Below are 26,064 nucleotides of genomic sequence, written 5' to 3' on the forward strand. Positions count from 1 at the left end.
GTGCACGCTGCAAGTCCTGGATTAACTAGGAGGATACTGATGTCTGCACAATCACATGTATGCAGCTTGGCATAATACTCATTGGAAATGTTATGTAGTGGTCTTCCAAGTTTGAACTCTGTTGCATGCACGTGATCAAGGAATTGTGTGTTCGTACACTGGAAGTTCTAAATGAACCAAGAAACACCTGAGGGTTTGTGTGATCATGCATGTACCAAAATGACATGATACCCAGTGGTATCATACAGTGGCAACCAGTCACACATGATGTTTGTATATGCATGATCTGGGCTGGGGATCATACACATGACGAACGGGAGGTAGTGCCAACTCTTCTTTGCATGCCTCAACAGAAGTAAAAATGGGAAATGTTCTGGAGAGACACTAGGAGTCACTTGTTCATGAGCATGCTCAAGAGAACCTGGTGTCAACCCTATCTATGGCAGATGTCCCACACACACATGAGCAAAGGCATCACCAACCAATAAAGAAGAAAGGTGCTCACTTGAAATCTAATGAAACTTTATGCGCGAGGGCTTCTGAGACCTCTTCTTTGTCCCACAGAAGGAAGATGAGGAGGAACAGGAAGATGAGCTCAACAATGAGGAGGAAGAAGAAGAAATGCACTTGGGTTTGTGTTTGTACAGAGAAAGTTGAAAATAAATACCAGCAAAATGAGGAAATATAGTGAATGGAAGCCAGGTAAAATGGTGATATGAATGTCAACATAGCTGGTAAAAAAATGGGCATAGCTTATTTGTATAGTTATTGGATGATTAATATAACATTTTTCTAGGACGAAAGAGGCTAGTAACATTTTTCTAGGACGAAAGAGGCTAGTCATAAAAAAAAAAAGACAATACAAAGCAAGGTAGCAGTATCTTTTGCAAAGTGTTTAGAAGAGACTAATGTCTACAGAATATAAAGGGATTGCTGAGCCAACTATCCTTTATGATTGTGAAGAAGGGTTGTTGAATGGGAGAAAATGTTGGAATGCACTTACTATCATTTGTGGAGTAAGAACAGCTGGCAAGCAAGCAGTGCAATTATAAGACCATGTGGTAAAATGTATAGCTTAAATAAAAAGATGGATTAATGTACTCAGAGGTGGTTTGGTCATGTGGAGGGAATGGAGGTTAGTGAATACTGTAAAGGTTTTCAAAGGAATCAGAGGGAAACAGAGAGAAAGTTGGGTGGACAGGATAGAAAAGATAATGGAATGGAAAGGCCTTAGTACTGAAGAACTAAAAGAGTATATGTACAAACGAGGAGAGTGATGCAGTGCATTTAGAGAGGTTTCCGTCACTACCACTGAGCCTTATGTGTAGGAATATGAAGCGGGTGGTGTGAACATTTTCCCCAAGGGTTTTTTCCTTGATTCACACAGAAGGAGAATGTATATGGCACTGGAACTATATCCCCTAGTAGGAAAAAATGCATATTAATGAAAATCTATTACAGTAGTTAGGTCTAAAATTTAAAATTATCAGTATTCAGTTAAAAGCAATGGATTACTTACGTATGCTTAGTGAACCTCCTATGACAAACTGCACATGATGTAACTTCAGATAGCGTTATTTTCCTGCTCTGACATGCAACTATATCCTTACTTGCCTAGAAAAAAATAGTGCAAAACATAGATTTAGTAATACTTTCAATTCCAATTACATCAGTTATTGCTATCTGTTGCAAATCAAGTACTGTACTGTAAATATTAAACAAAAATACATATTTTTAAACAAAATCTATTGTAAAAACACATACAAGTCTTCTCCTGCAGTCAGGTATGACTTCAGGGCTACAGAGCTCACATCATGTAATGGGAGGGGGCCAGTTAAGTAAAGTAATGAGTTTGTAAAATAAAAATTCGATATTGTTTCAAAAACTTTTTTTGATACACCCATTATTTGACATAAGCCTGAGTAGTAATTTAGGTGGGATGGCCTTCTGATTTTTTTCCGGCATGGCCAGACAACTGAAGCTAACACAGGGTCATGGGTTGGCCAGTGTCCTTGCTAGCAAGACCATGACTTGCATCTATACTAAATCGTAATAAAAGAAATATTAGGGATAATATACTACCGTGGTCTTCGTCATTCCAGCTTAACAGAGGAACAGAGGTCATTTTAACTAGATTAAGGATTGGGCAATGCTGTTTAACCCATCAGTTTTATTTTAGATGAAGCAGCCCTCCAGAGTGTGCTTACTGTGACGAGAGACACTAACAGTGGAGCACATTCTGGTAGTCTGCCCCAGATATTTAACCAAAGAGAAAGATATTTTCAGGGTAAATCCCTGTCTCTAATATTTTGGGAGATGAAGCAGATATTTCTGCTATCATCTCTTTTTTAAAGTGTGTTAAAATTGTTAGCGATATTTAATTTACTTCTTAATATATTTATTACATCATGTAGAATTTTAATGAAATTAAATTTTTTATTATGTATATATCACATCATTCATTAAACTTCATACCCTTATTTATTGGTCACATCACTTCATTTTATTTATTAATCATTTTCTTCATGAATTCATAACTTTAACATAATTTATTTTCTCTTCATTATGGTGCTGAATGGCCTTCTTGGCCCCAGTGCCTGGGCTTTTGCCCTAAATATCATACAACCATCCATCCATCTATACTAAATCGATTAACTAATGAAAACATTTCCTTAATCTGTCCTCAGTAGCATAGGAAAATATGACCCCAGAATGTAAGTCCTAGGATACAGGAAAAGGATAAGGAGAAGAGGAGGATGAATCAGACAAGGAAGTAACCGAGTTAGCTTTTGATATCACGGCTAGATGCGACTATTGGTCCAACACAGTATATATCCAATGATTTATGTCTCAGGTCCTTGAAGTAAAAATGCACAAAAGTCAGGAGAAGCAAAGATGCTTTTTACATATATCCTGCTCTACCTACATGATCCCCTCACCTTAAGGTGGATAGTTTCTTATTCTGAGGTGCATGAATAAGCCATTATAATGACCTGTCTTATTAAAGTACAAACAGTATTTTTTAACACTTCTGCTATATTCATACCACTTGATAAAAATAATCTTGATCCCCCTTTCATTACAGCTTCAGTTTCCCAAAGACAGTATTTACAGCTCTCCCTACCTGCACTAGTAAAGTGGGAATGACAAACAGGTAAAGGTTAAGGTTGTGCTAAATATGATTACATATTGGCCACAAAACCAGATAAATAACTCGGTCCTATGCTGCTCCAGTTCTTGGAATAGGAGACATTGCATGAATGGGCTTGCGATGTGCTAATGGGCAGGATGCTGCTGCAGTGGGTCTTTTCTAGTATCAGATTTAATATTACCTGGTTTGCTAAATTTTATTTTGGCTAAAGCTTAAATGTGGAATAGTTTGCCTAGTGCAGTTGTGGAATCTTTAAAACTCTAAATGTTTAAGCAAGGTGCAAACCCAGTCCTACTTTCTGCTTACATCTCCTAAATTCAGGTGTATCAGCTTTATTTTCTATTCCCTCATATTTAATTATTAAATCACGTTTTCCTATAACCTGCTTCTCTGCAGGATGACTTCCCTTTGGAGCCCTTGGTAACTATGTACAAGTGGGATGAGGTAACAAATAAATATGGAATATCACAGGGATGAGGATTGTTTTCTACTGTTTAATGATAATTGTGAGGACCAAAATAAAAATATGAAAATGGTGCAGCTCCTCCTTAGGTTGATACACATTAATAAATTTATCCACACGCTGACCATTACTTCCTGGTTCTGGGTCATTCCTATAATGCTTATGATTGCACCTTGGAGTCCACAAAGTTGGCTTTGTGGTAAAAGAACACAAATGAAACCAAGAGTGACTGTAAGGCACATCCAAGGTGTAGTGAGAAAGGAAATCAATGTTGTTGACATGAAAAAGACGATTTCAGAGACACTGGGGTGCTGCAATTATAGGTCACAAAATAAACAAGCAAGCACATGAACTTCGAAGATGCCCAGATTGTGCCTTTTCACTGGTTACAAGGAAGATTTAATATGAAGAGTATAATGAGGCAAGTAAGTCTCATAAGATGAGATTGATGCCTGGTAGTAAGCCTGTCTTATCAGCCTTCAGCTCCAAAGGTGTGGAAATCCATAAAAACATATCTGGCCCCATTTCTTTTAAGTGCTCATAGAAAGATTTGAAAGCTCTCCAATACATTGTATCTTACTCTAAGGAGGATTACAGGTAGATCTTTGCTAAAAAAAAAAAAAAAAAAAAAAAGCCTTGGTAATGTTGTAACTATTGCAGAGGCTAACCTCTAGGAGAACCAATATCTAGTTTTCCACAATTTTCCCTCCATGCACCATCTTAAGAGGGGTTACACAGCTGTATCAAGTGGGTATTAAAACAATATTTTCATTGTCTTTCATGTTATTTCTACTCCTTTTTTTTCTTATTTTATATTTTTTTATTGCTTCTGTCTCCCCTACCCCCTTGATCCCCTACCTACCACCCCCACCCAGGGCAGACAAACAGGTTTGTAGGGGGAGGGTGGATGTCTCCCATACCCTCCTGTTTCCTTATCTACCCCACCCCCACCTGGGGCAAACAAAACTGTTTGCAGGGGGTGGGTGGCTGTATCATCCTCCCCTGCTGCCACCTGGGGCAGGGCAAACAAGATCCACTCAGATTTTATTATCACAGATTATTTTTTTCTATAGTTTGGGATTCTTTTTCAAGTGAATGGGAATTGGCCTCATGAGACTGCTGTCATACTCAAGTATTACACTAATGTACTGTTTTCATGGAATAGCACCTCAGGCCCAAAAAGGAGCATTAGTGGGCTTGCATATGTTGCACCCTGATGTACCTTTCTGCCTCTCCCTTCTGTCATGATCTCTGCAAGGAGTCTGTTTTGGCAGAACTCGGAGAAAAGGCCTGTCAGCAGAACTACTGAGCCTGCATACCTGGGAAACAACACTACCAAGAGTTCCATCCCCCTCGATCTGGGACCACCTTGACATGAAGAGGGGGCTCTTGAACCCCAGGAATCTGTTCCAGGGTTTGAGTCCAAGAGTCCCTTAGACCATTATATATTTCTTGGAATTAATTTTTGTGGAATTTTCTGCTTTTGCTGAAATTTATTGGACCTGATTAACAGGAAAAAATATCATAACTGGGATTGGGTTTATATCCACAGCTAAATAGTGGGAACTGTAGTAGGACCATCAGCTGCCTGATAATGTTCAAACCTGAGAGATATCAGGCGGAACTATTCTTTAGGGCTGGACCACGGATTCCAGGGGGATCCGGTTCTGGGGATAGGACTCTTGGCATTCTATCTGGTTTGCCCATAACACAATTAGAGTGGGGGATGATAGTATTCTCGTAATATCTTCGGTCCTAGCAAGCACAGAGTCATTGGCTTCTGGGGCCATTATAATCATGTTGCTGCCATCCTGTGGGTGTAGGGACGTGGACATTTGGGAGTCAGTTCTCACTTTTGCCATTGGTGGAAGAATAATCCCCATGAAAGGCTGATGATATCTTTTTAAGGTTTTCAGGTTTATTATTATTTTTTTTTACCTCTCTCAAATCGTTGTGTAGCATTTGTAAGGTTTCGAGTACCCCTGGACCCTGTGATGGTCTTGTTCTGGCACAGATGAAAACCTCTGCACCCACCTTGGAGATTGAAATTTCTCCAAATGTTAATAACTTCTCGAAATATAAATTGACAAAAAGTAATAACAAATATCCTGATCCTCTCTGACTCTCCTCCCCTGACCCCTAGACATGCTTCATTGATGATGACTTCAAAGCAAGGACACGGACTTCTAAGAAATCTTCATCCAAAATTAAATCCTCACCCACAGCCAGGTTGTGTGAAAATTTGAGAATGCTCCATGAAGACTTACCAGTCTGTTATGATTATGAAATGATCTTGACAGCTCTGAAATCATTTGGAACTGTTGTAGAAATCAGGATGAACTTTATTGATAGTGAATCTAAATGGGAAGCGTGGATTACCTTTAGTAGCCATGATGAGGCTCTAAAGGCTAATAGTATGATAAAGTGCCATACAAATAGGTCAAGCTACAGTACAAGGAGCCTTAACAGACAAAGTTCCCAAAGACATGGACGTTTATTTGCCATCTAGATGGGCTCAGGATAAACCAGAGGGAAACCAGAATGCAGAAACAAGGACTCCTAAACCTCCCATGTGGATGGTGGCTTCAGCCATGAAGGAAAATTATAACTACTATAAATTTTGCAGGTTTCTTCAGAAAAAGATGGGAGAAATAAAGAGCGGTGATATTTCTTGTTTTTGGGAAGAACACCGTTCTTATTCATGCCAATCCACAACCCAAGCATGTTTGCTGACCTTGTTGGACATAAAAGATGATGAAATGATTACGTAAGATCAAGTCCCACTTTGGCTTTAGTTATGGGAGAGGGTACTATTTGATAAAGACCTTTATGACATGACAGAAGAAGAAGAAATTCTGATGAGTCCCACTTCAGTTTGTAAAGCACCTTCTCATGTCATATTTGAAAAATGAAAGGGTATGAGAACGTCCTTTCCAGCAAAGACCAGCAGTGCTATCATTGCTTTAAGTTTGGCCCCATCAAAAACTGCAAAAATGCTAGAATTTGTATAAACTGCTCTGTGTCCATCATGATGATGAATGTAATAAAAAGCAAATGTGTTAATTGTTAACTGGAACATAAATCCAATAACAAAAAATTGTGAAATTTACAAATTTGAACTGTCTGCATAAATGAAGCCAATGCAGAGCATATAATATTGGTTTTGCAAAAGACCAATTAGGACAACAACCTAGGACCTATGCTCAAGATCTTAATTAAGCCACTACCCCTATCTATCACTGGGGTGCAGTGGCAGCATCCGCCTAATGTAGGTGCATCAACCCCTGTGGTAGTGGCCCAGCCATCTGGGTCAGGTGCTTCAACTTAGCTAGAGCACAAGCCTCCAAGGCGAGGGGATAAGATGGCATAACCCAACCACCTTGGAATTGTCTCAGGAAGAGTCTCTGCCTGATTTATGAAGACTGAAGCAAAAAGCACTAAAAGAGGGACACTCATCCTCTCCTCCATTAAAGATGCATCACTTAGTAATAGATACTGAAGTAACTAAGCTCGAGGTGAGAACCCCAGCCTGGAATTTAAATAAACTGACAAGAAAGGTAAATAAAATGACACCAGTAAACCAACAGATAATAAACCAAACCTGTCAAAACCAGTCCTTTCCAAATCATCTCTTGATAATGCTCATAAACAAAAGAGTAAATGAGAAGGCTCCATTCAAAGGGCCTTCCACCAAGCCCAAAAAATAGTTTTCACATCAATACTACAATTGAACTATAGAGGTCTTAGGGTTCAAAGTGAAGAGCTGAAGGTATTGCTCCATGACCATAGCCCAGGTATTGTGTCTCTCCAGGAAACTATGCTTGGAAGCACACAATATAATCTTGGGTTAAATTATAGCAAATATAATTCTCCACCACCAATCGGAGCTAGAGCTAAGGGAGATGCAGCAATTATTGCACATAAGTCATTGCAACACTACTTGCTATCAATTAATACTCATCTCCAAGCTATAGCAGTAACTTTCATATTAGACAAGCAAACTGTAGTTTGCTCCATCTATCTTCCTCCTGATTTGGATTTCACTTACAATGATATTCATTTACCAATCAATCAGCTTCACATTCCTTTCCTCCTCCGTGGTGATTTTCATGCTCACAACTCCATATGGGGTGGGAACACGACAGATACCAGTTGGAGGGTATTATGGATGATCATAATATCACTATACTCAATAATGGAGCCGTGACTTACCATAACATTTACTTCAATACTTATTCGGCTATCGATCTGAGCTTTTGTTCATCTAGTGTTCACATTGATTATGAATGGTCAGTAAATGAATATCCAAATGGGAGTGACCACTTCCCAATTCATATAAAAACAGTTAAGGATCAGCCCTCTGAGGAACCTCACAAATGGAAGGTTGATGCAGCAGACTGGAAGAAATTTAGTGAGTCTGTTCACATGGACAAGAATGTAAAATCATTTCCATACATCTTGGAGGCATATAATTACTTCAATGACACCTCCATCAACAGTGCAATTACCTCTATTCCAACAACAACAGGGAACCCCTCTAGACCAGCAGTTCCTTGGTGGAACAAAAGCTGCAGTAGTATGAGAAAGATCACTAGAAAATGCTACAAATAGTATAAGAGGAGTTGGAACTGCCTAAGCCAAGTTATTTGCCAACATGCTGTGGTCAAGCAAAATAAATATATTTTAAAAGCAAAGAGAGTCATGGATGTACTACATTAATGGCATTAGCTCAAAAACACCATCCAAAAATGATATGGAAGAAAATTAAAAACTAAAATGGCAAGTTTGTCCCTGAACCTTTGCCTACCCTTAAGATAAGTGGTGACCTAATCACCCAACCTGATGGTCACAGAAAAAATTAGGAGAATATTTCTCCGAGAATAAAAAGTAATAGAGAACTACTCTAGAATTCCAAGACATCAGAAATGCCCAGTTTCTCTCGATTTAAGTGAAATAATTTGAACCATATAATGTGTAATTTACACCGCTGAACTCAAAAAAATGCCTTGCAGAATACCAAACCATCAGCCCCTGGTGAAGATAAAATACTCTATGAAATGCTGAAACATCTCCAGAAAAGTCAAAGAAATTTCTTTTAGTTATAATAAATGAAATCTGGGAAAATGGTAGTATTCCTAAGAGCTGGGAATTATCATTAATCCTCCCTATGAATAAACCAAGCAAGGATCCTGCTTTACCCAGCAGCTACAGACCAATAGCTCTCACCAATTGTGTTTGTAAGCTGATGGAAAAGATGACTAACAGACTTGTATGGCACTTAGAAACAAATAAATTGCTTTATACATTCTAGTTTGGCTTTAGGAAAAGTAGATCTACTGTACTTTAGATACCTTGGTCAGGCTCTCAAACCAAATACTGTACAACAAAGTTTTGCTAAACAGAGCCAAACATAGGAGTTTTCTTTCATTTGGAAAAGGCATATGACACAACATAGTGTTATGGTACAGTAAACCCCCCGTATTCGGGTTTACTGTGTAACCTGAAGAAGCCCCTACACTGTATCCTATCCTGATATGGTAAGATAAGTCAATTCATTGTCATATGGTTAACACACCTATTGGCTCTATCCCTCTATTCACTGTTACACCTTACAGGAGCCCCAATAAAAACATAAAAAATTAGCTGAAGTTTCTTCGGCACAAGCGAGTTTTCTGTCCAGTGATGGCCTCAGCCATGGCCCATAAAACTCTTAGCCACAGCCCATGAAACTCAGCCATGGGCCGGTGGTGGCCAATATTGCTGGTACCTATAGCACTGCTAGAAGTACGATTATGGCTAACTTTAATCTTAAATAAAATAAAAACTACTCCGGCTAGAGGGCTGCAATTTGGTATGTTTGATGACTGGAGGGTGGATGATCAACATACCAATTTGCAGCCCTCAAGCCTCAGTAGTTTTTAAGATCTGAGGGTGGACGGATACAAGTTTTCTTTTACAGAAAAATAAAAGGTGAGGTGATCCTTCACGTGGTTTTTGTGCCACAGTTTTTCTTAGAACTGCTAGACACAAAGGTTTCTTGCTTTCTGTCCCAATATAGTTGGACGAGACACCTTATCGTCATACAATTAACACACACATTATTTATCCTCTTTATTCACTGCTAATTTCCCACAGGAACTCTGAACAGAAGAAGGGAAGTGATCCCTCATATAACATTTGCCATGGACCATTCTCATCTGGGCCACTGGGGTTATTCTCTCAGGAATGAGACTATTTCATCACCTGTCATGTTCTTTATTTGCTCCTGAGGACCAGCAGCGGCTACACCATCAAAAAGCAGACTTTGGCATAGAAAAAACCTATTTTTGGTATTTGCTGTAAGTCCTCAAACCCATCTGCTTTCCCTGACAAAAAGGTATTGGAATCTTTGGTGGATGATTCTTTCACACCTAATAAAATAATGGATTAACTGGCTCAGTGTAGGCAAGATAAAAAACTTCCTTCCTTGAATCCATTTATATTACATCACTGTACTAACAACAGGACTATTTTCCAGCCTAGAATGGCTAAGGGAGAATTCATAATACTGGTCTCTTTGGGAGCCCAATTGCAACCATAAGGTTGATTCCCTTGAGGACTCCCAGCAGCTCTCAAAAATATGTTTTCCTATGTAAAAATCTGTTTTATACAAATGTTTGCCCATTTCTGAATCAAAACAGTAGGTAAAATCAAATAAATCATGACTCCTTTGAAACTTTGCAAGAACTTCAACACTAATACATACAGACCTGTAATTTGAGTGACTGCGTGAGTCCTCTAAAGATCTGCTTCTTCCTACAAATAGCACCTGTGTAACTCAAGGAGGTATGGATAAATGGCTGCAATACCTGCAACCTCACTTCATCTGGCAATATTTTTAATGCCTGGAAATAATGTAGCAAAAGTTAGCACTTTTATCAATATTCCCTTAATATAAAACATATAATACCTATGACGTCCAAACCTTTAAATCCACTTTATTTTATTTATGTTTTGTAAACCATGTTATAGTTTTGATACTTGTTAAATCTCCTATAATGAATGTCACAAAAGTTATGGTAAACAGGATAATACATTTTATTCACTAAATTCTAACTTGTGGAGAAATAGAATAATAATTTTATTTCATAATTATTATTAAAAAATATTCTTTATTTTTTATAAAAATTAAAGACTGATTGTGGGTGGAATAACACCTACAATAAAGCTATACAATACTACCTACAGGCTGTGAATATGATATGCACAATGCAAATAAGAGGCACAGAAAATCATGACTCCAAGATGGGTAGCTCCTACCTGTGATAAGTCAATGCAGTGTAGGTAATTCTGAAGGATGTTCAAAGCTGTTTCCACTACCTTCTGAGTTTGCAGCTTACTTGGAGAATTTCCTGGACTCTCACTTGATGTTACAATCAATTTCAGAAGTATGAGATAAACCTAATTGGAAAAAAGTAGGCTATATAATACATGCTTATGAGGTGAAATGTAAAAATTAAGTTTTAAAACAAAACAGATTTTTTCATATATGCTCATTGCTCATAATACAGTATAAGCCCCCATTCACAGTCTGAATGTTCCTGGACATGTATACACCATGTCCTGTAGGCAAAAGAAGCATAATACCAAAAACCAATGTTTGCACAAATGCATGCCTTTGGCCCAACAGTTGGCACCTATCTGTCCTCATATATGACTGATGGATTTTGTATGTAAAATGAACACGCACAGGAATCATATATAATCCAATTGCAACTGAGGTAGGAGGCTGAGTGTCCCAAAGTTTTGTGAGGGTCTGACAGATCTGATGGAATATTCTGGGAAAATTAGGTAAGCAGCCAAAGATCAAAAAATATCCCAACTGGGTACTGTAAGCAGCTGAACACCCTGAGAATAACAAAATCAGTTTAAAATTCCCAATATATTCATAGTAGTGTAGCATTTCCATGTATTGCATAAAATATGGCCAAAATTTCAGTTTTCCTCTAAAAGGTAAGAGAAATTGATAATTCCCAGAAATGGTGAACAATCCTCCTTAACTGATTAGCCTTGTTTTCAAGTCTCCACATACTCTTGAAGGATTATCGGCTTCAGCCTTAGCCTTGTTTTCAAGTCTCCACATACTCCTGAAGGATTATCGGCTTCAGCCAGGACACTTTCTAGAAGGATGATTCCTTCAAATATGCACATCCTCTGAAGTGAAAATCAAAGCCAGCATGGAGAGGAGGCCATGGCACTATCTGACTACTGATGGTCTGAGTTTGGTAACAAGGTCAGCAGCAAAGGGCAAATCCATGGGAGACCAACCTCCCGTATGAGTATCTCTTCCTGGCAGGTCATGTGGCTCTTTCATGTGCCTAGGAGATACTATGTCTAACAGGAGATTAGTTAATATATACAAATGCTGAAAGAACAACTCTTCAAGTAGTTCACAAAGTGCCCTGGTACAACTATAGAGAGCCAAGGAGAGGTCACACTTAAGGAGCTGGATTGACTTGCATAGTTGATCCTTTTGAGATATTGAAAAGCCTTTTCATACCCATGGAAACTGTCACTTCAATGCTTTGGAGTCCCAGCTATTGTGAGATGGTTGACATGTAACCTTCGATGGAGAAGGATGTCTGCGGTCACAAGAATAGAGATGGTGGTCATTCTGATTTCCATCTCACTTACAGCAACTATAAATCCAGTCTACTTTCTTATCATAGTCTCATCATCAAGAGCTGGTAGCAATAGGGGATGGCTGCAACAGCTACATCTGAGACCTACCTTGATAACTTCTGAGAGTGAATTTGCAGGCTGCATGGGAAGTTGTCATACTTCAGGAAGTACACTTGCTTCAGAAGACCCCCTAGGTTGGCAGGATCTTGGGATTATCCACTATCAGTCGAAGAAGGTCTGCAAAGAAGTCCCACTGTGGGCTAAAGCAGTGCAGTCAGCAACAAGCCAGGTGCCTGAGGTCCAGAACTTGGTTAGTTCTTGCAGGATCTTGGGATTATCCACTATCAGTCGAAGAAGGTCTGCAAAGAAGTCCCACTGTGGGCTAAAGCAGTGCAGTCAGCAACAAGCCAGGTGCCTGAGGTCCAGAACTTGGTTAGTTCTTGCCTCACAATGGAGGCTGAACACATCCAAGTTGTCTTTAGGCAAGAAGCAGCAACCAATTTCTAGGCTGTTGGATTCTGTTAAGTTTAAGCAAGCAAGTCCACCCAATGCATACCACCTCTAGGGCTGTGCAGACCTCCCTAAACTAAACCTGATGTTTCACTTTCCTGACAGACTTTGGGACAATTTCCACACTACTGGTCTCTGCCTGAAGAAATAAACCACTAAGTGATAGAGGTTTGGATCTTGTTTCTTTAGGTTCCTGAGATAGGTTACCCTGCCAATATTGTCATTACCTCAGTGATGTTGCCTTCTACTAACAGTAAATAATTAGAGATCTAAGACTTTTTTTTAAGTATACCTTAGTTTTACCAGACCACTGAGCTGATTAACAGCTCTCCCAGGAGCTGGCCTGAAGGATTAGACTTATTTTACGTGGCTAAGAACCAGCTGGTTACTTAGCAATGGGACCTACAGCTTATTGTGGAACCGAACCATTATAGAAGGCGAGGGTGAATTTCTATCACCAGAAACAAATTCCTCTAACTCTTCATCAGCCGGCCAGGGAATTGAACTCCGGCCCATCGAGTGACAGTCCGCAGCTCTACCGACTCACCCAACAAAGAGCATAGAGATCTAAGAACAAGCCATCAGTTTCAGAAGGTGATGTGCTGCTTTCTGTCTGCCTCTGACCAGCTTCCCAATGCTTGTTGATTTAGGTATGCCTTTTCATGTGTTGATGCATTCACAAATACATGAACTCCTGGAATCAGGAACTAAAAGGATTCCTTCTGAGCAACCTCAGCCTTGCCATAAATGTAAATGCAACAAAGCCTCAGCCAAGGCTACTGCTGGTGAACATCTACTGTAGTTGCAGGGACCTCTATGTATAAGTTGTGCGGAACAAGATCCTCCAGGGACAAAAATATGCTGTATTATAGATCACCCCTGGAGGACTTGCTTGTCACTGCAACTCTGGGTTAACCAACAGCAGTGTTCTTAGTTTGCTAAGGGACAAGTTTGCAAAACTAGTGGTGCCCTCAATTTTCAGATGTGATGCTTTTCTGTGTATCAGACCAAATGGAACTCATTCTCTGAGTGGTTCTATAAGCAGAGCACTGATCAAGTCAATGCCATTATTCCAGTAGTAGCTGATTACCTTCTTTACACATCACAACAAGATTACATGCCAGCTCTTTCTAAGATTTTTTAATTCCATGATAAAAATCTGGGGTCCTCAATACACTTGAAGAGATTATGTTAACACTTCAAGAGTGAAGCACTTGGGAAGTCTTTAAAATCACTGGAGTGGGGCTTTGTCTTGGTTCTCAGTAGTCACCAAGGCTCCTTTGAGCTTTTGAGCTAAGCCTCTCTTCCAGTCTTCATGTTAAAATAATTTTTTCTACTAGTTTTTGCTTCATATATGAGATTCAGCAAACTCTGAGCACTGTCCAGTAAGGTGAAGCATAACAGGGATTTGATAGGCCTCTCTGTTGCAACCAACTCTAACCAAGACCCAGTCTTCCAGCAACTGGGATCAAACCACTAATTCTTTTGCCACTCCTTCACTTGCTGCCCTTGTTAAGAGTAGGGAAGATCTCTTTGGTAAACATGATGACCTGACTTCATCTCCTGATGATGAAGAACTAAAGACAAGGTACATCATGATTTCCCCTTGCTACAAATTGCTGTCGGAAGGAAGTACCCCAAAATAAAATGGTCTTCTGCCTTTGGTGGGATTGTGATAAAATGACTAATGAAGAAACTTCAAGTCAAGGTTCAGGCTCCCAAAGTGGGGCCATTTGGCCTCACTGCTGTATAAAGAAACATGGATGTTACCTCAATTTCAATGGCAGGCACTTAAGGTGCCAATCTATTTTTGCAAATTTTTATCATAGGGATGTCTCAAATGGTTGGATTTCTTTTCCTTGTAGTCAGTGGTGGTGCATAGTCAGGTTGCCTCAGCTTCTGTTGAAGTTCTGGATCCCACTGATCTTTCTTCCTTCTTGATTTTTCTTTTTATTTGACATCCTTACGGCATAAATCTACAGAGCTATTAGCTTACAAGCCTTACAGAACTAAAGCTTTCGCCTGTCTTTTTTTCCACTAGAAATGCAGTGATATTCCCTTTATTTTAGCCCATCAGGGTTTCAACAAGACTAGTGTTTCTCTAACTCTTACAGAGCCACAGACACAATTGCTAATCTCAATCCCAGGTGCACTGCATGACAAATCCTTAGAACCCAAATAAGTGATTCATTGTTTCTTCTTTTTTATCTTTCCCACCTAAGTTGAATAATGGTTTTATGGCAAAACAAGTGAATTTTGTTTCCAATACAAACCCATTACTTATAACTGGAGATGTCTTCCCAACCTGCCTATTCTTACAAGCAGGTTTACAGACCTAAAATGTGTGTGACAAAAGAGTGGTAGTAATTATTGTGACTAGGGTTTACAGACACAAAAAGTGACAAGAGGGTAATGACTAGATTATCTGTAATTGTATGCTAAGAGCTTCCTTTGAACTAACATTTCTCTGTTTGCAAAAATACAGTTGTGCCCATGATTTCAGAGGTCCTAAAATCAGACTATATTATTCGTATTGTGTTTTTAGATGAAAAAATAAATTTTTATTTTGAAAATATAGCTATTTTCAGTTGCCCTGTAGTGTTTTCTACTGGACTTGGATGTAAATTACATGCATTATATACAGTAAACCCCCATATTAGTGGTCTCATGATTCGCGAACTTACCTACTCGCGGATTTCTCTATGGAACATTATATACACATTATTTGCTGAAAATTTAACCCATTCATGAGTATTTTTCAATGAGAAATATACACTAATTACTGTATTTTTCATCTCATTTTCATGACTAAAGCACTTTTGTGATAAAAGCTATTAAAATACTCAGAGTACTGCTTAAAAGTTATGATAGTTACGAGTTTGCAATTAATACCCGTCGACAATATTTATAAAATATTTTTAAATTTACGCATGGGCTGCAGGCAGCAGCGTGCAATCAGGCAGCAAGAGAAGCCAAATTACAATAGACCAACTTCTTTTCCTCCCATCTCTTTATCAATCTTCTAGTTAAAAAAGTAAAAGAGAATGATAAAAGTATTGTTAGTAACATTATACTCTTGCGTACAGCCGTAAACAACCAAACAAGAAACTGTTGTTTAGCTTATCACCGAATTGGATAACAACAGCCGTTTTGCTTGCGTTTCAACCATCGTAGTGTAATAAACAATTACCGTAGTTATAGTACAAATGACATTAAGCAGAACAGGACTGATATATTTTTACATTATACCCTTATTTGGTATGGATAAAAAAGATGCAAGAAAAATATAAAATTTAAGCTACAAATTGTAGCTGAAGCTGAGAAAACAATGTTCAAGCTGCTGTGATTATAAATTATTGTGCATCGGTAACATTGATGAAATCGACCCGTAATTAAAATGGGAGAAGTATTTTAATCAAGGAAACTAGGCATGAAAGAACAAAGTACGCCATTTTACGATAAGCGACAAATACATTAAAGCTCGTATTATGGTGATCGGTGAATGACGAATCTTTATTTATTTTGTTAAAACACAGGACCCCAAACGCTGATAATGTCATCTATCAACGAAAAAATAGCTGAATTAATTTCACAACGAGATGTATTTAAGTTATACTTCGACTTGAAAACACTTCATACAACGAAAAATAACCTTGCCCCATATAAATAAAGTATCTAGAGATTCATTTACGCTAACTAGAAGCAAGAAAAGCACTCTGAACTGAGTTAAATACAGCAAAATAAACTTACCGCATAATCGATTTCCTGACCAAAACACTGCTTGCTATGATCACAATTTATAATATAAAAGCAATATAAGAATACAGGCAGTCCCCGGTTTACGACAGGTCCAGCTTATGATGTTCCGAGGTTATGACGCTTTTCAAATATATTCATCAGAAATTATTTCCTGGTTTATGACGCATGTTCTGGGGATACGACGCGTCATACGCCAATCCGACGGAAGAAATATGGCTCCAAAACGGCAGAATAATCAATATTTGGAGTTTTTTTTTTATGAAAAACTCAATAAAAATGCAGTTTACATCGTTTTCAATACACCCAAAGCATTAAAAATAAGGTTTTCTTAAGATTTTTGACAAATTTCGGTTTACGACGATTTTCGGTTTATGATGCAGCGTAAAAACGGAACCCCCATCGGAAACTGGGGAATGCCTGTATATACAATATTATTGGATACAGTGAATTAAGGCATAACATTTTAAAAGATCCATGGCAACGATGCATATTCATCATGTTGACGTTTGTATAATACGATATGTGAATATAGAGTACAGTAAAATGTAGGCTAGGCTACCGTATCCGTATAAGATATATCATAGTGTAGGCTAAGCTAATTCTTGTTTGTTATTCAATTTCTCTTTGTACTGAATTATCATAAGTCACTCTGCATGAACCTCCAGAATTAGCTGATATTAATAATTATACCGTGTATGTAGAGAGTATACTTTGTAGTGTAAGCTATGCTACCATATATGTATACATGGTACCGAATACCCTAGGGTATTTGATATACGTTTTTTCCAACAAACGATGGGTTTTTTTTGGAACTTAACCCCATTGTAAGTAGGATAATACCTGCATTTTTTGTATTTTCTGTGTGTTTGAACCATCAAAATAGGCAGTTCTAAGTGTTTTCAAAAGGGTTCTAAGTATTCGCACGGGTTTTAGCTATTCGTGGGGGGTGTACGCATCCCCTGTGAATAGGAGGGGTTTACTGTATAATGGAATTGAGTCTATAACTGAATAAACTAAATATCTTAATATACACACAGGGACATACAGAAAATCTTTGATAGATACAGAGAGAGCAAAACAGAAAAGGGGCGATAACGAAATTAAGTGATCCCAGATGCTGAGTTTAACCATTTGTCACCCTTCGAATCAAAGTGTTTATCACATACAGCACTGGGCAGAAGAGCTGATTGAGATCTTGACCTCGCCCGGTGACCTCTCGCACACAACATTATCTTGATAACAACCGTTGAATAAATTGTATAGATAATTAAACTTGAAACATTAATGGAAAAGGGAAGCCCATCTGGATGAAACTTGGGAAAATTGTACCAGATTTTGACACAATGAATACCCATATATGCCAAGACTTTGGAAGGCTCAGCACTGAGAAAAAGGCATCAGGGCAGGGAGTGTGTGTGAGATGTGTGGAGAGGTGACAGTGAAAGCTCCAAGTGACTTGTGAGCTTATATAAAATTTCTGAATGCCCGTAGACTAAGTGAAATTCTAATTCCAAGAATTTTACAATGTGCCTAAGACTCAGTTACTACTACCCCTTAAAAATGTGGAAAAGTTATTCAGTTTAAAGACAAAAGTAAATGTATTTAAAGGGAAACATAATTTTCATTTAATCGAAATATTTAAAAGTAAAACTTGTGAAAATTTGGAAGATAGCCGACATCTGAGCATGATAAGTGAAGCTCCAAGATAGCTAATTATTGTGCAACTTGTTCCTACAGAAGTGAAAGCATGCAGCACAACAGACAGTTTTCAAGAAGTGAATACCTTCCCCACAACATATATTAGTAATGCCTGTATTTAAATTAAGTTCTGAACTTAACAAACAAGAATAATTCTTCATTAACAGTCTTATGGTTATCTTATCAGAAATGCATGGAACCTAACATGATTAAAATCTAAAACTCATAGAAAGAATAATAAATGACATTTAATTACCATAAGTTATCATGTACTTGCCTCACTTCCATTGCCTTGCGGTACATAATGTTTGTGACAGTACTCGAGGGCTTTTCCTATATCTCCCAGAATCATTGTATATATGGTCAGAGCCTGTTGGTGCTGTCCCAAACGACCAAGAAGTACAGTTCTTTCTCTGTGAAGCACTGTTGAGTAAAAAGTGAAATCATAAATGATCTCTAAAGTATACATGCAGAGGGGACTGCACTATATTTTTTTATAATGTGGGTAAAAAAAACAGTGATGATGGAATACTGATATTGTCAATATTACAAAAGAGCAGAGAAAAAACATTAAGGCTGAAGAGCGGCAAACAAAAAATCAGTTCAGGAATACAATAGGCAGAAATTACAAGAGGATACAGCCCAAGATTTCTGGTGAATTGCCCATACTGTGTATAAAAAAGTTCTTTCCTATTTCACTCTGTGAAAGTTAGGGGCAATACACATTCACTGTGAAAGTTAGGGGCAATACACATTCAATCATTTTAATTATGCTTGCTACAGATGATTGGAAGATCTGGTAAAATCTATGAAACATGGACCATCACTGGTACCACGTATAGTTTCCTTATGCTGGGTGGTATACATTTATTGTCCTCAAACCTTTGTCTGTGCATGCCATAGTCCCTTTACCGTTGCATTCACCAGAAATGGATTCAAGTTCCTTTGTTTAAGGGTACACATTTTTTTCTTTAAACCTCCAACTGAAAACTCATGAGGACAAGTTCCTTTGTTTAAGAGTACACATTTTTTCTTTAAACCTCCAACTGAAAACCCATGAGGACAGGGTCACCAAACTACAAAACCTAGAGGGCTCGAAAGAGAAAACAGCCTGCAGAGTGAGAGGCAAGTTATAGGAAAAGTTGATAAATAAATAAACATGAAGGAACAGAAAACAAAACCAACACACCTGAATTCAAGAGACATCAGCAGAAAGCAGGAATGAATTTGCTCTTTGCTTAAACATTTGGATATCAAAAGATTCAACATTTTTAGTTATGCCAAGTACTTTTTCCAAAGTTTATTTGTTTTTTACTTTACTTCATTTCTATGTATCCAATAGTTTTATTAATCATTTGTTATAAAAATTATTTGAAGATGAATATAATTTTCTGTTTTATTTGCAATCATGTACTGTAGGCTGTACAATATGTTTATCATTTTTAATTATGTATAGTTTTCCTACTGTACTTCTTTTCTCACTACATGGCATTCTATACAGATAGTTCTAAATCAGCTGATTGTATTATCAGTGTATACAGCTATACTGAGATGATAGCTATAGTGCAAGCTTGGAATCTAGCATGCCACTCAAAATACAAGTAGGCCTATTTCACAATACATTCAGATGCTAAGAATGCAACAGACTGCAAAAATATTTGTAACTCATTGCATCCACTTGTTTCCCAAGTTTGGGAGTGGCTATACCACATATTTTGTCATGCCTCCATATCTTTCTGCTGACTCCTAACCCATATTGTAATTCAGGGAAATAAGGTTGACACAAGCAGAAAATGCTGCTGACAATAGCATACTTCAACTAAATCAAGTTCCCCACTTGGACATGAAACAACCCATAATGTCATACATTTCAAAAAAAAAAAAGGCAAGAGAGTTGGTCTTCCTCTCTCCTAATCAACAGTAAGAATTATAAAAGCATAAGAATTAATTCAAACAATAATAACAATACCTGCCCTCCCCACTCCTCACTGCTGCATACTTGCACTGTGAAGGATTAAATATATTATCAACAACAACACTACATCAGTGAACTACTGTGCATTTCAGGGCCATGTCTTATTGATTTTTGTTGATAAAATCTTACCAAAGTATCAGATATGGATCATATTTTGGAAACAGCTATGTGAAGCCTCAGCCTAATTGGCAAAAATATGCAGTGCTATCTAATTTTGATAATTAAGGCACTTATCAGAGTAAATCAAAGAAATTTAAAGGAAAACTTAGCTAAATCTAGCAGGCTCGTAGACAGAGGCTAGTAAAAACATCATTACTGAAGGCTCTCCCACTCGTTGCTACTGTAGCATGATGTACTTTACTAGACACCCTGCCCATATACTTTATAAATGAAGACTCAGATGTTGGTAGTAGTAGTAGTACTGTAGTATATGGAATTCTCATATTGTTTCTTGATTCATGTCTCTAAGTACAGTACAGAAAGGGAATGGGCATCAAATGAGAATATTAATTGTGTAATACAGTTCCATGGCGCAATTCTCATTTCCTTTAACTTGAAATATGCGCCAAGGCTTACATTAACACTCTCCGTGAAAACCATTGTTACCTGGAGTTTCTGTTGCTTCATATTGTCTCAAAGGTTCCAGTTCATGTGTATCTGCTTAGTCCTGCTAAATGAATGTAACATAATGCAATGTACAACTCTTAACATTAATTAATGCATGACAACACAATAAATCCACAGTGCTTGGTACAGCACACTACTCCCCCCTTCATTATTTTATTTGTGTGCTTCTGTGACAGTTTTGTTGTTTCTACATACTTGATTCATTTACTTGAAGATGACACTAATGTTTGTTATAGGGTTGTTCAGTGGTTATCAGTGAGTCAATGTATTCCCAGTTTTATCTTTTTTTATGGATTTGAAGTAACTCATTCTCTCTCAATTTTCAGTTATTTTTGATTATTTCATTTACATTGATTATATATATATATATATATATATATATATATATATATATATATATATATATATATATATATATATATATATATATAATATATATATATATATATATATATATATATATATATATATATATATATATACACACACACAGTGCACTGGCATAAATTTCCCTTTGTTTAAGTGGAACAAAATTAAAGCCTTTTTGATATATATATATATATATTATATATATATATATATATATATATATATATATATATATATATATATATATATATATATATATATATACATATATATATATATATATATATATATATATATATATATATATATATATATATATATATATATATATATATATATATATATACACACACACAGGAGTCTTGACATAAATAAGAATTAGGAACAAAATTAATAAGAAGCCTTTTGTTTATATATATATTATATATATATATATATATATATATATATATATATATATATATATATATATACATATATATATATATACACACAGTGGCGCCCTTTGTTTAAGTGGAACAAAATTAAAGCCTTTTTGATTATCCTTTATTTTTTGAAAATCAGTGTATTGCCACGTTAATAGATTAATATAATATATTAGCAAAATTAATATAATGCTTATCAGTTTAATAATGCAGTAGATAACGCCCTTTTTTCAATTTTATATCTTATAATGTATATTTTCTTTATTATTTTCTTTAATTAATTTGTTAAATCTTAATTTTTCAGATATTTTATACAACCATGAGATTAACAAAGGAACAGAGAGTAAAAGCAATTCAATTGTACTATCAAAACAATAAAAATGGTGCTGAAATCTGCAAGATTGTTATCAGCTGAATTTAACCCCAACGACGCTGGGCGTATCATAAGTCGACTAAAATTGTCTGGCGGGTGACAATTGGACGACCATAATGCCGAAACAAAAAATTTCAACTTTCAGTCAACTTTGACTCTACGAAATGGTCAAAAACGCACCAGAAGCTAAAACTCTTACATTCTAGTAATAGACAATCATTTACCTTCATTTTTGCAACAAATTGGAAGTCTCTGTACAATATTTCGATTTATGGTGAATTTGAAAAAACTTTTTCCACGTCCGCGTAATCCCGGCCAAAATTTAGAAATTCTTTGTCATTTTGCTTAATTTTGCACAGTTTTATATTAGCCATTACTTAAAGTTTTATATATGAAAATGTGCGCAATTTCATGTAAAATACCCATGGTTGTAGCTTTTTGTCAGTTTGAAATATTTTCATATAAATCACGATAAGTGCAAAATTTCAACCGGTCAACTTTGATTGACCGAAATGGTCAAAAAACGCAATTGTAAACTAAAAATCTTACATTCTAGTAATATTCAATCATTTACCTTCATTTTGCAACAAATTGGAAGTCTCTAGCACAATATTTCGATTTATGTGAATTTAAAAAAATTTTCTACGCTCCACGTTTGTGGTAGCTTTCGGCCGAACATCTCAGAAATTCTTTCATCACTTTTGTCGTAATGTTTGCACGTTTTATATTAGTTACATAAAGTTTTATATATTAAAATGTGTGCAATTTCATGTAGAATGCAACAAAAAATAACTCATGGTTGTAGCTTTATCAATTTTTGAAATATTTTTATATAAATCCTACGATAAGTGCCAAATTTCAACCTTCGTCAACTTTTGACTTCGACCAAAATGGTTGAAAAACGCACTGTGAAGCTAAAAACTTACATTCTAGTAATATTCAATCATTTACCTTCATTTGGCAACAAAAACTGGAAGTCTCTAGCATAATATTTCGATTTATGGTGAATTTTTGAAAAGAACAAATTTTCCTTCGTCCACAAGTACGGTAACTCTGTAGAACATCTCAGAAATTCTTTGTCACTTTGTCGTAATGTTTGCACCGTTTTCTATTAAGTCGTTACATAAAGTTTTATATATGAAAATGTGTGCAATTTCATGTAGATACAAAAAATAACTCATGGTTGTAGCTTTTTATCAATTTTGAAATATTTTCATATAAATCGATAACTGCCAAAATTTCAACCTTCTGTCAACCTTATTTCCTGAAGAAAATGGTCAAAGAACGCAGTGTAAGCTAAAACACTTACATTCTAGTAATATTCAATCATTTTACCTTCATTTTGCAACATATTGGAAGTCTCTAGCACAATATTTCGATTTATGGTGAATTTGAAAACTTTTTTCCTTTCATCCACTCGGTAACTCGCCAAACATCTCAGAAATTCTTTCAATCACTTTGTCGTAAATGTTTGCACCATTTTATATTAGTTTTTACATATACAGTTTTATATGAGAATGTTTGTAATTTCATGTAGAATACAACAAAAAATAACTCATGGTTGTAGCTTTTATCAATTTTGAAATATTTTTCATAAATCATCGATAAATAGAAAAAATTTGACCTTCGGTCAATTCTTAATCGACCAAAATGGTCAAAAACTGCAATTGTGCTAAAACACTCAGTCTAGTAATATTCAATCAATTACCTTCATTTGCAACAAACGGGAAGTCTCTAGCACAATATTTCAATTTATGGTGAATTTAAAAAAAAAAACTTTTTTACGTCCACACGTTAATTCATGCATCATTTGTGATAATATTTTCTCTGTGTTGATTTGATCGTTTTACAATTTGTTATATACAAAATCATCGCAATTTAGTGTACAATACAAGAAAAAATAATCCGTTAGCTTTAATCCATTTTGCTCACAGCGAGTTGTATACAATTATATATGAAATTTTTTTTTCACGCTGTCATATATTTCAATATTTATATATGATAATGATATTTTTCATTTCTGATGGCTGCATACTAAAACTTAAGGCAACACAAAAAGGAGCTAAAAATGAACTCTTAATCTTAAAAACTAAACGCTATGATTTTTTGAAAAAATTTTTTTCCGCTTGGCGCTAACTCCCGAATGCTGCCGGGATACAGCAGACACTTTTGTAAATAGAGGCTCAGCATTTAAGGGTTAACATCCCAAGGGTGCAAAGCCGAAATATCATTTGTACTGAACATTATTAAACCGAATAAGCATTATATTAATTTTGTTAATATATTAAATTAATCTATTAACTTGTGGCAATACATTCATGTTCGAAAAAATAAAGGATAATCAAAAAGGCTTTAATTTTGTTCCACTTAAACAAAGGGCGTTACTTATGCTGCACCCTGTATGTATATATACAAAGGGTGTTACTTATGCTGCACCCTGTATGTATGGGGGTATGTATATATATATATATATATATATATATATATATATATATATATATATATATATATATATATATATATATATATATATATATATATATATATATATATATATATATATATATAACTTATATATATATATATATGTATATATGTATATATCTATAAAAGCAAATCCCACAAGGGAAAATGTGGATTTGCTTATACACGAAGTCACGATGCATCTACTGTGATTTTTTTAAGCATGTATGTGTATAAATATATGTGTATAAATATATGTGTATAAATATATACATATATATATATATATATATATATATATATATATATATATATATATACACATACAGTAAACCCCGTATTCACTTTCTCATGATTCATGGACTCAGCATTCATGGGTTTCTCTGTGGAACATATCTGCCATTATTAGCAGAAAATTAGCCCATTCATGTATTTTTCACTGAGAATATTCACTAATTACTGTATTTTCAAATAATTTTCATGAATAAATGCACTTTTGTGATAAAACTATTAAAATACCAAGTATGCATTTTACAGGTTTTTCTGTGTTTAAAAACTATCAAGTGGGCAATTCTATGTTTTTAGAGGGTTTAAGTATTCACTGTTTTAGCTATTTGCTGGGTGTGACACATCCCCCGAGAATATGAGGGGTTCACTGGGGTTCACTGTATATATATATATATATATATATATATATATATATATATATATATATATACTATATATATATACACATATTTCATTTATATATATATATATACTCATATATATATACACATATTTCATTTAAGTATATTGTTAATAGCACTCTGTAGGCTCGAGTTCGAGTCTCCGCCGGCTAATGAAGAATTAGAGAATTTGTTTCTGGCACAGAAATGTTTCTCACTATAATGTGGTTGATTCACAATAAGCTGTAGGTCCCGTTGCTAAGTAACCAATTGGTTCTTATCACGTAAAATAAGTCTAATCCTTGGCCAGCCCTAGAAAGCTGTTAATCAGCTCTGTGGTCAATGCAAAACTAAGGCATACTTTTTCATTTAAAGTATAACTACACTGTAGTGCTGAATGGTACTCGTAACTCAGTCCGAGCTTTTGGGCTATGCCCTAATTGTAATCCACTGATTATACGGAACTTTATTGAAATTGAAGTAAACATGAAATAAAAATACACAAATATTATAATATAAAATTATGTAAAAGGATATGCAATTGTTTGTTTAAGATTAACCCAGCCTTGTGCGAATCAGGGTCTTGTGCTTTGAGCAGACCATAAGTGAAGAACTTCTGATGGAAATAGAAAATAAAATTTCAATAATTATCGCACATCCTACTCAAGGTATTGCTTATTGTACAAGTGTCAAATACTGTATATGTCTTTCTATGATCATTATCATACTACTGGGAACCCTGCTATTACATCTGATGTCAGAGTTTATGTCACAACTAGCCTCTCCCTGGGTGCTTACTAAATTTAGCGAAGTTTCCCTTTACACTTCTTTGGTTTACTCAGATAAGTCCCTTAATTATCTACATTAGGTATCACTGCATATTTTTGCCAATTAGGCTGTGGCTTCAAATAGCTATTTCCAA

At 36.0% G+C, this 26,064-nt stretch overlaps 1 protein-coding gene across 2 annotated transcripts in view; it reads right to left on the reverse strand.

The window, feature by feature from the left end:
* Positions 1–26,064, reverse strand: part of LOC136825347 (vam6/Vps39-like protein) — a 151,869-nt gene that overhangs the window by 8,078 nt on the left and 117,727 nt on the right. For both annotated transcript variants that reach the window (XM_067081603.1, XM_067081608.1), the window contains exons 15-18: positions 18,520–18,665; positions 10,914–11,054; positions 10,364–10,498; positions 1,520–1,614 (exon numbers count right to left, since the gene is read on the reverse strand). In XM_067081603.1, the coding sequence (XP_066937704.1) occupies positions 1,520–1,614; positions 10,364–10,498; positions 10,914–11,054; positions 18,520–18,665 (517 nt within the window). The remainder of the gene's footprint in view (positions 1–1,519; positions 1,615–10,363; positions 10,499–10,913; positions 11,055–18,519; positions 18,666–26,064) is intronic.

Source organism: Macrobrachium rosenbergii, chromosome 3, assembly GCF_040412425.1.
Source record: "Macrobrachium rosenbergii isolate ZJJX-2024 chromosome 3, ASM4041242v1, whole genome shotgun sequence".
Lineage (NCBI taxonomy): Eukaryota > Metazoa > Arthropoda > Malacostraca > Decapoda > Palaemonidae > Macrobrachium > Macrobrachium rosenbergii.